The 16,765-nt window shown below is 41.5% G+C and overlaps 1 protein-coding gene across 2 annotated transcripts in view; it reads right to left on the reverse strand.

Annotated features, from left to right (window-relative positions):
* LOC122661514 (nuclear pore complex protein NUP160) overlaps window positions 1–16,765 on the reverse strand; it is a 169,378-nt gene that overhangs the window by 31,091 nt on the left and 121,522 nt on the right. For both annotated transcript variants that reach the window (XM_043856926.1, XM_043856925.1), the window contains exons 13-17: window positions 7,684–7,846; window positions 7,180–7,457; window positions 6,905–7,092; window positions 6,588–6,661; window positions 6,169–6,509 (exon numbers count right to left, since the gene is read on the reverse strand). In XM_043856926.1, coding sequence (XP_043712861.1) covers window positions 6,169–6,509; window positions 6,588–6,661; window positions 6,905–7,092; window positions 7,180–7,457; window positions 7,684–7,846 — 1,044 coding nt within the window. The remainder of the gene's footprint in view (window positions 1–6,168; window positions 6,510–6,587; window positions 6,662–6,904; window positions 7,093–7,179; window positions 7,458–7,683; window positions 7,847–16,765) is intronic.

Here is a 16,765-nt window from a genome sequence, read left to right on the forward strand (position 1 = left end):
TCAAGTGGGAGTAATCAGCCCTCCAAAAATTAGCAGGTTAAGGACTTTTTGCTGTCGAAACAAATCCAGCCATCAGAAAGGGTCCAAACTTAGGTTGAGTAGGGCTTGTAGTAATAGGGAATCACCCCCAAAAGATCAACTGCATCTGAAAAAGGAAACACCAAAATCAATTGGAGTCAGGGTTTTGAAAAACCCTGACAAGTTGAGATCGATTAGGATATGGTGGCTGGACTTAATTAAAGCTTGGAGAAAAAGGAAATAGGGAATCAGGACAACGGAATAGGGTAGAAAGGGGCTGGAGAAGGGTGCATAGGGAGCTCCAATGGTGAAAGGTCAGCCTTCAATAGTAATAGGAAGTCGATCTCCAAAAAATTCTGGAAAACCCCAAATCGCAAAGATGATTCCTGCAGTATATTACTATAAAAAAATTAGATAAAATGGAGGAGGGCAGCAACTAAATCATTGGTCAGGGATTTTACCTCATTAGTGCTGCCCCCTTACAAGGAGAAGAAGAAGAAAACCAGAGAAAGAGAAGCCGAGAGAGAGAGAGAAGGAGAGGTCGATTGGAGAGATGGAATAGGGTTTTTTCTCTTTTTCTAACCGAGATCAAACCAGCTCTGATACCATGTTGGCAGAATCGTGGGTTAGAGAGAGAGCAAGAGAGAATGAGAGAAAATAATGTGTTGTATTCATTGATAGGTAAGCCCCTCTATTTATAATAGAGGGGAAATTACAAAGAGACTAAACTAGGCGATGTGGGACTAAAACCCACATAGCCCACTTATACTTAATAACATAAGAAGAATAAAACTACCCCAAAATGACCAGAATACCCCCACAGTATTCTGGATTACATATTCCAACACTCCCCCTCAAGTTGGATTATACAAATAAGCAAAGAAAGAAGATCCAACTTGAACTAAAGAAAAAACAACTCCTAATAATGCGAACACAAACCTACCCACATAAAATAGTTTTCTCTTTCTCATCCACGTCCCTAGTAAGAAATCTATAGTATGAAGCCACTGTAAAACATTCCCCAGACCCATCACCCTATATTCTTCCATCTTCTTCCCCAGTGTATCATCAATGGTGGAGAAAATTGATCTTCTATGTTTTGCACCAATGTTCCTTTAAGTTCTGCGTTTTGCAATGTCTGCAGGTGTATTGTACATAATCCCCCCCTCACGTGTAGTAGTACACGAGGACAAATAACAGAGATGATGTAAGAGATAGTGCAAAAGTATAAACTTCCAGAATTCTCCAAAAGTGCTATAGGTATGAAAAAAAATGAAGAAATGGCAAGTTAGAGTATACCATAAACTTCCAAAGGGGTTATGGATAAATGCCAAATGTATGGGATATGAAGGGAATTAGAATTATTACAATGGAATGGAGTTGGAAAAAGGATGGCATGGCTCTAATTTGGTTGAAATCCCTTTTTAAATACAAACCAAGCCAAAGGGCAAACTGGTAATAAACCAGAATTTTCAAGGGTCAATTGGGTAGTCAAATAGGGGAATGTATTAAAACGTAATGCCAGTTCCATAAATAACCAGAATTTTGCAAGGGATTTTTGGTAAACAAAAAGCAATGGGATGCAATAGGTAAAATAATGGCTATGGAGAGCGGCAATCTTGTAAATAATGTAAATTTAAAAACCCATTACGAAAATTGTAACAAAACAAGGATATAATGGGTATTAAATTCAAGAGGGAGTTTTGGAATTGAAACAATTAAATTGGGGTAAACAAAGTAACATCAGAAAAAGAAGGGGGTTTTGTGTGAATAAGACAATCGGCCCTTACTTGCAAATTGACAAACTTCCTTCTTCTTCAACCTTCGACAAAATTAGAAACCAGAAAAGAGCAGTAAACCCAAGGCTGTTCTAATCCTTCGAACTCCCTCTCTGGTTGTCCATTCGAAATGCAACTTTGGGAGAAAGATCGTTAATGAAACCCCTCTTGATTCCAACCAGCATTAGACCAGATTAACAAGCCCTAACTTCAAGAAAAATTCTGCAACCAGTTCTAAATCTGAGTTGTAACTCACCACCTATGAACTGATTGAAGCAGGGATCCAGGAGATAAATCGCCCTAAGAAAGAGAACCTGTGACTTGAATCTTAAGACCAATCGACCTGTGTTAATAATCTGGTGAAGTTTTCGCTGAATTTGAAGTACCGCCCAGAAAGAAGAACTCAGAAACCAGTATTATAATGGGGAGACAAGAAACGAACTCCACAAACTGAAGAAAAAACTTCAAATCTGAACAACCACGATCGATGAACCAAGAACTAGCAGCACCATCTCCAACCTCCAGCGTGAATCAGAGGCAGAAAATAGGGAATATAACAAAAGTAGAACCTCCAGCGACAAAAGTAGGTCGTAAGAGATGAACTAACTTGCAGAAATCGATCTTCAAGAGGGAAGAATCGATTCTTGATAAGGCAGAATAATCTTAAAAAAAAACTTGCTTTTAATCTCCCCAAAAGGGAAGAATCGATCTTCAAAACAACGAGAACTTGTAACAAATCGAATCAGCAACTCAATGTACGAAACCCTAGTTCTTCTTCTTCTTCGATGAACTAGGGTTTCTTTCAAAAAACAAGAAACCCTAAACGACTCTCAAAACGACAATCTTGGAGAGAATCAATCACTGGTTGCCTAGCTCTGATACCATGTAGAAAACCTAAGACCTGTAACCAGTAACTTCAGAGAAGAGAAAAGAGAGAAGAGAAGATGGAAGAAGACTATTGAGAGAACGAAATAGCTTAGTTTCATTGATAGGTAAGCCCCTCTATTTATAACAGAGGGGAAAGTTACAAAGGGACTGAAATAGGCGATGTGGGACTAAAACCCACATAGTCGACTTAAACTTAATAACATAAGAATAAAGTTTCCCCAAAAGGACTAGAATACCCTCACGGTATTCTGGATTACATATTCCAACATGGGAAGAGGTTAGCAACACTGAAATTTGGAATTTTTATGAGTCCCAGAGAAACCAGAGGCGGCTGTTTGGGTGGTGAGAGTAATTTGTGCAAAGGGACCAGGAAGGAGCAATAATGGAAACAATACGAGCAGCAGCATCATCTTTGATTCTAGTTTCAATGAGGCAGCAGAAGGTGGCATGTTGAGCTCTGATGTGAACGCAAAATTCAACATGTTTGGGAGAGAGATTAGAATTCAGATATTCCATAACACCCCATCATTCATCGAGAAGTGAGGGGGCCAGCAAGAACCTCATAGGGGTGGGGCTCAAAGAGAAAAGGTGAGATGAAGAAGAATTGATCTTGTCAAGCCTACGGTATTCACAGATTGGGGTGGAGTGTCCAACAATAGGGAGGGAAGGTTGGGGAAGCAGCACGACACTCTGCTGGAGGGTAGAAGGCCCCTACGCAGGCTCAGAAGCAGGAGAGGAAGCAGTGGGATCGGGCGGCAGAGAAGGTTGATATTGATGGGCTGGGTGGTAAATCAAAGTATCAAACATGGGTCCGAACCCACAATCAAGATGTGGATAGTGGGGAGGCTGGAAGGAGAGAGATGGGGACTGGTCCGGGGGGCTGGATGGACCAGCACAAGGGCAGTATGAAAGGGCAAAACTGGATGGGCCAAGCTAGATGCATTGGAGGTACTAAGTAAAAGTGGTATGGCCTGAGGGCGATGAGCAAAAGGAACTAATGAGGGTGCTAAGTCGGCTTAGCTGAGGAATAACTAAACAAGGCCATCAAGGGCAGCGGGACAAAGAGTCAGTGAAGAATTGAGATGAGAAGGCGACGTGTCCTTAGGGGGCCCCACCCCAAACTTTGAGGATGGAAGAGGTAAAAGGGGGAAGGGAGGGGCAAGAGACCAATAGATTTTGCTAGAGGGTTTTTGCCATGTACAAATGGGTGACCAGCAGAGAAGGAGCAGAGGGAGGATGGGAGGAGGGTTGCAGGAGCTGTCGAAGTCACAATAGGGATTATCAAAGGATGGCGACCATTCGAGAGGCAGGCAGGAGAGTTATTGACAGAACTACAACAGGGCCTGTCATCATCTCAGGAGGAGGGGCAATACTACCATTGACAGCCAGACTGTTGTCATGAGTTTGTAGGGAGGAGAACTAGTTGTTTCCAATGGTCCTAGTAAGGCGGGACTATTAACCGATGGTCGAGGTGGGAACAATGTCATGGCCAGGAGGGGACCTTGAGGCAAGTTGTTCATGAAGACGAATACGACGCCGATGACGGCTTTTCCGACGATGTCGGTTAGGGGAGCAATGTACAGGGGAGAAAAAAATTGCAAGGATGAGTTACAGAAGGTGGGGGAGGGGGTAGTAATGTAGTCTTAGATTGCTAGGAGACCAACTAGGAGCCAATTAACCATGATCTGTTATGAACAGGTGAATCGGCTAGGTCAAAAATAGGTTTTTGGTGAAATTAGGGTTAGGGTTTGATGTATGGGTTATGTCAAGTTGAGGTAGGGGAGTCTATCAGTGAAGGTCTGAGATGTTTTCATGGAGTTAGGTATGTAAACTTGAAACGGTAGCAAGGTTAGGGTTAGAGTTTTTTAACAGAGGAAAAGATGGATTTTTAGGATTTATGATGGTCTGATGAGGGAGCAACTTTGATCGAGTTTTCCTCATGGTGAGAGGAGAGCTCGATCAGAAAAAAAAAAAAGGAGAGATTTTGCTGGCTGGTTTGGTCTGGCAAGAATTTGGGTATTGGGAAAAGTGAAAACAAAAAGGGGGCAAGTTAGGGTTTTGTGGTTTAGAGGATTAGAAGAAGAAAGGTTAGGGTTGGGATGATTCAACCTTACTGTTGTCGCAAAATTCCCTTGGCAGCAGTTTGCTTGATTGAGAAACTTGAATAAAAATTCAATCTTTAACTAGAGTTTGAAGGAGATTTTCAAAGAACTTGAAGAGAGCTTCAAAAGAACCACCGGGCTTCACACCGCAAGGTGTCGATTGGATCAAACATCAATCCAACCAATGAACCACCCAGGATTCCCATCGAAAGGTGTCAATCGGATAAAACACCGATCCCACCAGCCTTGATCAAACACAAGACAAAAATCTTCAATGGAGAAGAAGAGCAGCAAAAACTTTTCATTAATATCAAAATTCGTGTTCCATACTTGCCCTCCTTACAACCTTATATAAAAGACTCAAAAATAGACTTCTACACTAAAAAGGAAAAGCCTAACCCAATCCTTAACCTATTAGGTTACCTAAACTGAAATAACAAAAGAAATAGACTCAAAACATGGCTGGACTTATAGAGTTTTAATCCAGCCCAACTTAAATAATCACATGACCACTTAAGTTGTCACATGACCACTTAACCAAGTCACACGATCACTTAAGTGATCACATGACCACTTGTTACATATAAATAAAACGAAGTAAATAATCCCGTATGCAACCTAATTACCCATATTTTAGGCCCATAAAAGTGACCTATTACATAGAAAACCCATCGGTTTAAAGGCCCAAGTGCCCAACACATATATAACCCAACCCTAGATTTATTCTTAATAAAAAAAGCTTATTTTGGTGATGAATCTGCATCAATGGTCCTCTACTTCTAGATCCTATGAGCAAATTTGGAAGTTCATTTCTTTTGAAGTCTCTAGCAACCTATTGTTGGTCTCTTCTCGTAGTGTAGTTCATTCCCCAAGGAAAAGGCTTAATGGTGTTTCCTGGGGTTTGCCGATTTCCTTATTGCAGTCCTCAGTCGCCACTCCTTAACGGTTTTTGGGTTTTGCTATCCTTTGCATAGCTTTCCTGTATTGTTTTTCTTTTCCCCTTCTTTAGGGCCTCCTTGTACCTTTTTCTCCTTTTGGTAATGAATTATTTATTCACCCAAAAAAAAAAATGTTACAACCCTGAATCTACCCTTATAACTCCAGCAGGAAAAAAGAGCCCTAACTGAATGTGCACCAACCATAAGAAGAAATGAACAACAAAAGAGAGAAGAGAAGAAAGGCTCAACGGGGGGAAAAAAGGAATCACTCTTCACCCCCCCCCCCGGGTCCTCAGCCCCTACCCTCACCCTAGAAGGTCAGATGTCTCCCGAAACACAAATGCATCAAGAAACACAAACATCATCCAATTCATGAGAAAAATACAATTTCAACAGCATACGAATATAGAAGAGAAGAGTGGTTTCTTATTATAACCTTAGTACCTTACAGGCAAAACGCTCACAAAGAACAATTATTAAACGCCTCAGACAGACGTATTTGCTATCTTCATCTGGGTTGGAAATAATCGCACAATATGCATCATGATAGTTGTTCAGATCTAATGTAAATTTGAAGATATTTGCCCAGAGCCTCCCTCTAATAGCAGTTGCAGGCTCAGAAAGATTGTCTTCAGAAGTATCATTACCCAATCTAAGTGCTTCATCAACTTGCTCCAGGGCAGCAAAAGCAAACTGGCAAGCACCCTCACTAAGATTATAGTGCTCAAAAGTCTGCATCGCCCATTGATAATAATGAAGCTTCCATGCTGCAGCAGAGTCACAACCTGATGAAATAGGAAAAGGAACAGAAAATAAATGTCATTTTCAAAAAGGAAAGAAGCACAATTCAAACAGTCACTCACTGAAACCAGGATGAAAGCCTGTTTGCAAGGACAGACTACGCAAGGCCCGGTAAGCCCCTTGTCCACACGAAGCTCTGAATTCAGAGATTATTATGATGATCAGAAACAGAAACGATAGAGTAGTACAGATGTGAATATGCACTTAGAAAAACAATGCAGTAATCAAAGTGAACACAGATTTCTGCAGTTAAACAAGAGTACAAATAGATTTCTTATCGAAATTCAGAATACTGATGCTAATGTAAAAGTAATCATGCAAGACCATTGGGCGGGAAAAAAAAGTGTTATTTCTACATTCTGGACAACTGACTCAATACCTAAAGAAACAGCGAACAGCTTCATGAATTTTCCTTTGTTTTGAACTTTCTTGTAATCCAAATTGTGCCCTTGCAAGAAGACAACATCCAAGGAGATGAAGATGCATACACCATTCACCATCGGCAGTCTGAACACTCTGGGATATCGTCTCTTTTCGTGAATGTGCCTCGATAATTGCAAGCAGGTTCTTAAAGTACACACAGCACACGTCATATTCTATTTAAAAGCTCAAATATGTAAAAAATATAATACAAGAATGAAAGAAGAAATAAACCTCGACAGCTTCACATTGGCCATGCCTAAGGAGTACAACCGCGAGTTCAGAAATACGGCTGAACATGGAAGTTTTTTGTTCTCCAGTCCTGCCCCATATAATCCAGCTGCAGAAGTTCCGCATTGAACTGATGATTTTTTCGGGGCTAGTAAAATATCTTGAAGAAATATAGCCATGCTCCTCAAAGGAACTACTGAAATTAGGTATGAGAATACAAGCTAGTGTAAAGTCGCAGGTACCAAGCATTTCGTTCCATGAATTTGTATCATTGTGGCTACCTGGAGAGATGAATTCTGATAAAGATAAATAGGATGCCATAATGTCTCGGTACTTTTTATTAAGACAAAGAAATCAAAGCCTCTGAGAACCTACAATATGGTTTGGTTGTATGCATGACTATGCAGATAATGTCCATTAATAAATCATAACATTAATAAATCATAACAATCTATGGAGATATCAGCATGATCATAACATTCTGTGATGATATCAGCATGATCTCACCAATGTGCAGTGATGAAAGTCGAGAACTGAAATCTTCCAAGGCTGGTGATTCTGAAGGAGTAGTTCCCAAGAAATAAAGGATAAGCCACTCAGCAAGAGTTTCATTTATCATTGGAATCAGTTCAAGTTGAATTCTGGAGATATCACTGTTTGACATGAGGACCTGCAATCAGAGAAGAGAGAAAATGAAGCAAATAACACTTGCCAAATCATGGAAATAACAACAAAACTAAGACACCTGGACAATTGCAAAACAAACTTATGATTAAAATTTAAGAAATCTCTAAAAAACAACCATACTGGAGAAGATAAATTCAGGTAAACCAAAATAACAACTTGCTTCTGCATCCCAAGAAATTTTCCATGTAAGATTGTCTAATGTACACCAGTCACTAGTGAACAGTGATAACCAGTGCATAAGAGGATTGCAAACTTCAGGTCCAACAACAGTAAATACTTCAATTGGTTCTCAGATTTGCAGGAAATTTCAGAACAATAAAATAAATAAATAAATCAAAGAAGGGAAGAAGAAGCTAGAGTAGTCTCTCTTAGACTCGGGTCTCTCACCCACAGCCTCTCACTGTATTTTGGTTTCTCAACAATGGCATCTCACCATACTCTCTCACAAAGCTATGTTTTTTTCTCAATCTCATTAATCAAATTTGTTGAAGTCTCGAGTATTAGGGGCAGAATTGTCCACTGCCCTTATTACTTATTTTATTCTCTGTTTTGTATTTTTTTTTTGGTATATGAATATATTACCGAACCCCAAGGGGGGGCAAGGAAAGAGAACCATATACAAGAAAGGAAAGCGGGGAACGAAGGGGGGGAAGGGGAAAGGACGACCACCCAGCCTACGCAGAGGAGGGAGGCCGCAAAAGGCCTACATCAAGGCCCCAATAGGACAAAATATGCCTGTTCCTGAGGTTATCCAAGGAATGCCTCTGACGGATACACCTGAGCTTGGAAGAAACATCAAAGGAGATGGCTTTCCAAATCACGTCAAAGGATCTAGATTTGGAAGTCCATCTCCTGAGATTTCTTTCCATCCAAATATGGTGAATAGCAGCGCTAAAAACCAGCTTCCCAATAGTGTCACAAATCGAGTTTCCCGGAAAAGTCTTAAGCAACCAAAGCCATTCTCGGTCAAAGCTTCGGGCCCTTCTGCTTCGCGGCCAAATGGAGGACAAGGCTTTGTTCCAGATGGTGGAGGTGAAGGTGCATTCTAAGAAAAGGTGGGGGGTATCTTCTCGGCCAATCCAGCAAAGGGTACAAGAGGGGGGAGCGGGGATGGTGCGGTGGATGAGAAAGGCTTGGGTAGGCAGGCAAAGTCTGAGGGCTCTCCAAACAATGAGGCTAGGGCGAGGGATGTGGCCAGTGAACCAGACTAAATTGTGCCAGGGAATAGAAGGGCTAGGGTCTCTGGAAAGGTTCCAAGCGGAAGAGGAGGTGAAAATACCAGTGGGGGAGTGAAGCCAGATAACCCTGACCGCACGAGAGGATGAGGTGGGCTGCAAGGGGGGGAGGGTAGTCCAGATCTGGGAGATGATGGAAGGGTTAAGCGAAGGGGGCGGGGACCAAGCACCAGAGGAGATAAGGGCAGAGACAGGAGCATACTTAGGAAGCCCAGAGGAATAGATGGCTCTGGGGCCAAGGAGGTTATAGAAGATTCCAAGAGGGTGCCAGGGGTCGAGCCAAAGGGAGGTGGAGGTGCCGTCGGCTATGGAAGAGGAGATCCCAAGAATAGCAAGGGGTCGAAGGGAGAGGATCTTACGTCAGATCCAAGAGGAGTCGGCAGGGGTTTTGACGGTCCAAATGGAGTCAGACTTAAGGAGGTAAGAATGGACCCAGGTAACCCACATAGAGTCCTGGTTGGAAGAGATTTTCCCGAGAAGCTTAAGAATGCCCGCCTTGTTGGAGTCGCGGATGCGACAGATGCCCAAACCGCCCTCGGATTTTGGGAGGCAAATAGATTTCCAGCTGGCAGGGTGTAGAAATCTGGGGGTGTCTTTTCCTTTCCAGAGGAAGGCACAGAGGATTCGCTCAATGGCCTTGATGGTTGAATTAGGTATGCAGAAGATACCTGTCCAGTATAAGTAGCAGGCCTGGAGGACAGAGCGGATACATTCCAGTCTGCCAGCATAGGATAAAAGCTTGCCTTTTCCAAAGCTGGAGGCGCTTGCGGATGTTGTCAAGCATAGGGGTGCAATGGTGGCTCGACAACCTGGCAGGAATCAGTGGAAGGCCAAGATAGGTGACTGGAAGGGTGCCAATGGAGAAGCCAGTGAGCTGGAGAAGGGTCTCTGTTTTGTATTAGTGTTTAAGTACAGGGGTAGTTCTGTACTTTTCATGTTTTTTTAGTTTTTAATATATTTAGGGAGAGGCAGACACAATAGAGATTAAGATCTCTTTACCGCAGGCTGCCTCCTCCCTTGGGATCGCAGCTCCATTTCTCCTCTTCTCTTTTCTGATGCAGGATGTTTGGGGGCTGCTCCTACTAGCCCTAGCCCAGGCCCAATTAGATACTCCAAGGAATACCATCGCAGAGGCCCAAGCCCAAGCCCTACCAGCCTTGCATTTAATTTATTTATGTTTTATCTTTTTATTTTTAGAGTTATTTGGCAGTTATTGCTGTAGAAGTAGTTATTAGGGGACAGTTATTGCTGTAGAAGTAGTTGTTAGGGAGTTTATTTTCTTCTCTTTTTTTATTGAGTTTTAAAAGACTGTATTTTGAGAAGGAAGAGAAGGAATGATGAACAGAATTGAATAAAGGAAGAATGAATTGAGTTTGTGGCTATGTGTGTGTGCACACTTCTCCCCCCCCCTCTCTTCTTCTTCTTCTTCTTCTTCTTCTTCTCATGGTTTCTTCTCTCCCCTCCCGTCCCCCCTGCAATTCTGATTTCTTTCTGGATTCTCTTTTCTCCTTTCCGGTCCCCCATCATTTTCTCTTGTCTTCTCTTTTCTTTAAGTCTGGTTATAGGATTCTGGTTCTCTAACATGGTATCAGAGCAACTGTAATCAGAATTTTCTTTTTCCTTCCACTCTGCTGGTCTTCTTCTTGGTTTCCTCTCCAGTGGTGTGCAGCCACCTACTGCTGTCTCTATCATGAAGTGAGCACTTCTCATATTATTCATGAAGTGCTATTTACCTATCTACTACAGTAACAATGTCTGGTGATTGAAGATTTTTCTATCAAAACCCTGAGACGGATTTTCATGAAAACCATGATAGTGAAATCGATATTTTGGTTTTTGTCTGGTTGATGACTAATGTGCCACGCTAAGTGGATCAACTTGTTGGTCTTTTTTTTGCTGCCTACTACACTATCTGAAGATTGAGGAGCCTCTCTTTCAAGTTCATCGATTTTTGGTGATTCTCTCAAAACCCTGACCAATCGATAATTGGAGGTTGATGCTATTCTTTTTGGATTCATTACTTTCTATTGCGGCTGCTTCTACTGGTTTTTCTGGCTCTTCATCTATTCGGGTTTCTTCTCCATCCTATCTGGTATTGGTTTTTGCTGCTGCTGTTGATTGGGTTTTTTGGTGATCTTATTTGGTCTTTTCTCTTACTCTGGACTCAAGCTGTCCGAATTTATATTATTGCCAAAGATAAGCTACGTTACTTTACTGCTGATCCTCTTGCTTCTGATTCAAAGGATTACAATGAGTGGGTCAAGGATATTGCTATTCTGCAGATTTGTTATGGAATAGTATGGAGCCAGATGTGGCTGCCAACGTCATGTTTCACACCACAGCCAAGGGTGTGTGGGATGATCTTAAGGAGATATACTCTCAGGAGAAGAATATGACCCCCATTTATGACCTGTATGAGAATATGTTCTCATTTCGACAATCGGACAAGTCTCTACAGGAATACTACAGTATCTTTAAGGGTATGAACGAGGAGCTGAATGTATTTCAGCCAATTACAACGGATGTTCAGAAACTCAAGTCTCAAAGGAATGAGTTCTATGTATCTCTCTTCCTTGCTGGTCTGAATCCTACTTTGAAGGCTGTAAAGGGCCACTTGTTAGCTGGAGAGACTGTTCCCACTCTTAATGACATTTCTCCTGGCTGCTTCGCATGGGTCCTCCTGCAAAATCCGAATCCTTACCTGAGGATAATTCTGCATTTAATGCTGGTCGTGATCGTGATCGTGGTTGTTCTTATGGTGGAGGCCATGGTCCAGGAGGGCGTAGTAATGATGGGCAGCAAGGTGATCATCCTCCTAGACAGTGCTCCTATTGTGGCAAGCCCAATCATACCATTGAGACTTGTTGGGCCAAGCATGGCAAACCCGAATGGGCTGAACAACTGGCCAATCATGCCTACTCTAAAGATGGTTCTGATATCGTACCTCCTAGTGACTCTAAGTCTGGTCCACCTACTAGTGATGGTTCTACCTCCAACCTTCGTGATGAGGTTCAGCAATTGATATGCCGTTTACAGAGTCTTGAGACGTCCACCTCCACATCCACTGGGGCATCTTCTTCCTCTGCTACTTTGGCCCATGCAGGTACACCGACTTTCCTCACTACTACTTCTACACCTTAGATCATTGATTCAGGTACCTCTACTCATATAACTGGTAAGTCTTCTTGTTTTAGTTCCCTTTCCCCTAATTCCTACGCTTCTCTCGTTATTCTTGCTGATGGTACCCCTACACCAGTCACTGGTCATGGTACAGTTTCCATTAACTCTTCTCTCAATCTCTCCTCTGTGTTGCATGTTCCTAAATTTCCGATTACCCTCTTGTTTGTTAGGCAGCTGACTAAGTCTCTCAACTGTTTAGTAACCTTTTTTCCTTCATATTGTGTTTTTCAGGATCTTCACATGAGGAAGACGATTGGTGGAGGGTGTGAAAAAGATGGATTGTACTACCTCTCTAGTGCTACCCCTACTGTTTCCACTGCTGCTACAACTGTTGATGGGGTGTTTGCCTTTCAGAGGCATTGTCGGTTAGGTCATTTGTCGTTATCTAGGTTAAAACTTTTGTTTCCGCATTTTAAGTATTTGGTTAGATTAGAGTGTGAGGGTTGTGAGTTGGGAAAGCACCATCGTGCTTCATTTCCCTCTCGCCATAGTTGTCATGCCGTCGCCTAGGAGTCCAGGCAGTTTTGTTGGGGCCTAGGCGACAACCGCCTTTTTGTAAGGCGCCTTGCACTGATTTTAATTGGTATCGAACCCGGTATTATTCCTTATTTATGCCAAATATCATGTAAGTAAATGTTTTACTTAAGATATTATTCATAAATAAGCAAATACCCCTTATTTGGAACCAATAAAAATAGTTAAAAATCAATTTCCAAACGGATAAAAAGTCAACCCCCCAAATCAAGAACAAAAACTGGATTTTCGACGGTAGGTGAAAATTTCAACTTTCAAATGTTGGGGTTTTTCTCAAATCTAAAAATTCTATAAATCTTAATATGGTAAAACATTGCTAAAAAAACAAAAGTATGGTAAAATATTCATTTTTCTTGATATATAAAACATTATTTTCATTCAGAGCAATTTTGACACACAAACCCAATAAGGGTTGATCGGAACATATCTTCTTCAATATAAATCAGATTTAAGCAATTTTGAATTTGTTGGAAAGCTGGTTTTGTGCTCTTACTAATACTAGTCTTCCTCGCGCTTGGTTCGAGAAATTTAATGCTACTGTGAGCGCATGTGGATTTTCTCCGTGCTATTCTGATCATTCGGTCTTTGTGTGCCGGCGTGTTAACAAGCTGATATTATCATTGTAATAGGCGATGATGACGTTGGCATTGTAGAAGTCAAGGTTTATTTACAACAACATTTTCAAACTAAGGATTTAGGCCAACTTCATTATTTTTTGGGTATTGAGGTGATCAGAAGCAAAAAGGGGATCAGCTTATCCCAAAGGAAGTACGTATTAGATCTACTGTCAGACACTGGTATGCTTGCTTCAAACCCAGTGGATGTTCCTATGGATCCTCATCAGAAATTGGACTTAATTATGGTGAACTTCTCAAGGACGTATACTCTTATAGGAGCTTGATTGGGAAGTTGATTTACCTGACCGTCACAAGACCGGACATATCCTTTGTTGTTGGGGTACTCAGTCAGTTTATGTAGTCTCCTCAGAAGGCATATTGGGAAGTTGTCGTTCATATTCTTCGTTACTTGAAAGGTGCTCCGGGTAAAGGACTTATTTATCGTCCTAATAGGCATATGGAGTTGGTGGCGTACTGTGATATTGATTGGGCTAGTTCGGCTAGTGATCATTGTTCTACTATAGGGTATCGTACCTTTGTAGGGAGTAACCTGGTTACATGGCGTAGTAAGAAACAAACTACCATTGCCAGGTCTAGTGCAGAAGTAGAGTACAGAGCAATAGCGCATACTACTGCTAAATTAATGTGAGTTCGCTCCTTACTTCTTGAGATGGGCCTTCCTATGCGAACACCAATGAAGATGTACTGTGATAACCAAGCAGCCACATATATTGCTAGTAACCCCGTCTTCCAAGAGAGGACTAACACATTAAAGTGAATTGTCATTTTGTTTGAGATGCTGTCTTCAAGAAGCTGGTCGAAACTCCTTTTGTATCTTCATCAGTTCAACTGGCGGACATGTTTACCAAGTCTTTGTTTGCTCCTACTTTTCGTGTGTCTTGTAACGAGCTAAGCATGGGTGATACATATGCTCCAGCTTGAGGGGGAGTGTTGAAGTCTCGATTATTAGGGGCAGAATTGTCCACTGCCCTTATTACTTATTTTATTCTCTTCTTATTCTCTGTTTTGTATTAGTGTTTAAGTATAGGGGTAGTTCTGTACTTTTCATGTATTTTTAGTTTCTAATATATTTAGGGAGAGGCAGCCATGATAGAGATTAAGATCTCTTTACCGCACGCTACCTCCTCCCTTGCGATCGCAGCTCCCTTTCTCCTCTTTTCTCTTTTCTCTTGTCTTCTCTTCTTCTCTTCTCTTTTCTTGGAGTCTGGTTACATGATTCAGGTTCTCTAAAAAAATTTCTGTACAGGCTGTACCCCTTACTGCCAAATTGCTGTCACTCCGTCTTGCTGCATCTGCTCGAATGCCATGGAAACAATTGACCATCTATTCTTTGCTTTCCCCCTCTCCTTGTCAATTTGGAAAGGGGTGCTAGCTAGATGATAGCCCCACCCTAGACGAATTTCACCCTTTCAAAGAGAATGGATTTGGATGTAAATGACTTTTCCCTGGTCATCTATTTGCAACACTGTGGGAAAGCTCACCTTTGCTGCCACCAGCACAAACAACAAATAAAAACTCAGCCTTATCCCAACTTAATGGGGTTGGCTACATGGACCCAAACAAACAAAGTAGGTAAAACTGAGGAGTGAAAAATGGACAATGACAAATGAACGATGGGAAATAAATGAAAAGTGAAAGATAAAAGTGATAGATAAAGTAAGAGGAAAGAGGTACAACCTAACAAGTGAGGAGTCAGCTAGATAGGGTCTGCTACATGGATCCTTGCCCTCCAATAGGCTCTGTCCGAGGTCATACTTGGTACAAGACCTAGACTATGCATGTCCTTCCACACTCTCCTACGGTCATTTTAGGCCTGCCCTTAGCTCTTTTAGCTCCTTCAATCGAGATCATATCACTCCTCCTTACTAGGGCATCCCTAGGCCTCCATTGGACGTGACCATACCCCCTCAAACAACTCTCTCGGAGCTTGTCATTGATTGAGGGAACTCCCAAGTCAGCTCTAATACTTTCATTCCTTGCTTTATCCTTCCTAGCTTTTCCGCAGATCCATCTTATAATCCTCATCTCAGCTACACATAGCTTCTCAATATGACATTTCTTAACTGCCCAACATTCTGCCACATACATCATAGCCGGTTGTACAACAGTCCTATAGAACTTTCCTTTAAGCTATAAAGAAATATGTCGGTCAAAAGCACTCAGGACGCACCTCTCCACTTCATCCATCCCAATTTAAGTCTCTGTGAAACATCATCCTCTATGTCACCTTCTTTATTTACGATCGACCCAATATATCTAAAATAGTCACTTTGTGTTATCTCTCTTTCCTCAATTCGTACCATGTCACTATGCTTTAGTCCACCTCAATACCTCAAATAGATCTCCTAATGATAGACAACATATAAGGCCAATTGTTTAACTTTATCATCAAAGATAAAAACTGTCCCTTCTTTCAAAATGCATCATGAGATGCCATAAGGGAACAGACTCCATAGCATTTTGGATATACGATTGAGATATATATGAGGCCAGTTGATTACAATCATCTCAATTTCAGGATAGGAAGTCCAATCCTTACTGAATAAACCAAGGAAGCATGACACCATATCCATGTCAACATAAACAAGTTCCCAATTGTCTCCATGTTGCAATTACATAAAAAATACCTGATAGGCAGTTTGAAACTTCTACGCTGAAGCACTTTTAGAGTCAAGACCGTATAAAGACTAAGAGCCCAAGTAAAAACAGATTCAAGGTGGAGCTTTAGATTTCCAAATTACTGCTCTGTCATGGAAATCAGGTCTTGGAAAGCATAAAGAATAATCACAAGCTTTTAAAAAGACATTCCTTTGACAGCATTTTTCTAAATTCTACGATCAGGGGACAGCACATTCATTGAGGAGTTTGAAATCAGTTTTAATAATTCTGCCACATGATCTATTTCCCAGTGCTCAGCTCATCTCAGCATAAAAAAAAACTGTCCAAATATTGCTGTATCAATGCATGTTTGCTCAGACCAGATTTTTAAAGTAAGGGAAAACCACAGCCAGGGGTAAGTCTCCAATACATTTATCTTCTCAAAACGTCATTTTCTATCATTCCCAAACTTTAAATGGTCAAATTTATTCTTGATATTCTTTCAAACACCTATACCATGTGAGACATGAAATTCGTAGAATCCCAACCTGAATTTTGATTCCTATGCTTACTTGCCACAACTGATCTCCAAAGAGAGCACTTCTGCACTAAACCTCCATAACCATTTAGCCAGTTGAGGCTTATTCTAATGCAGTTAAGGGTGTCCAAACGGGCCCATTGGTCCTTGGAATAATTTATTTTGGTCCATGCTCGGGC

This window comes from Telopea speciosissima, chromosome 5 (genome assembly GCF_018873765.1).
Source record: "Telopea speciosissima isolate NSW1024214 ecotype Mountain lineage chromosome 5, Tspe_v1, whole genome shotgun sequence".
Classification (NCBI taxonomy): Eukaryota; Viridiplantae; Streptophyta; class Magnoliopsida; order Proteales; family Proteaceae; genus Telopea; species Telopea speciosissima.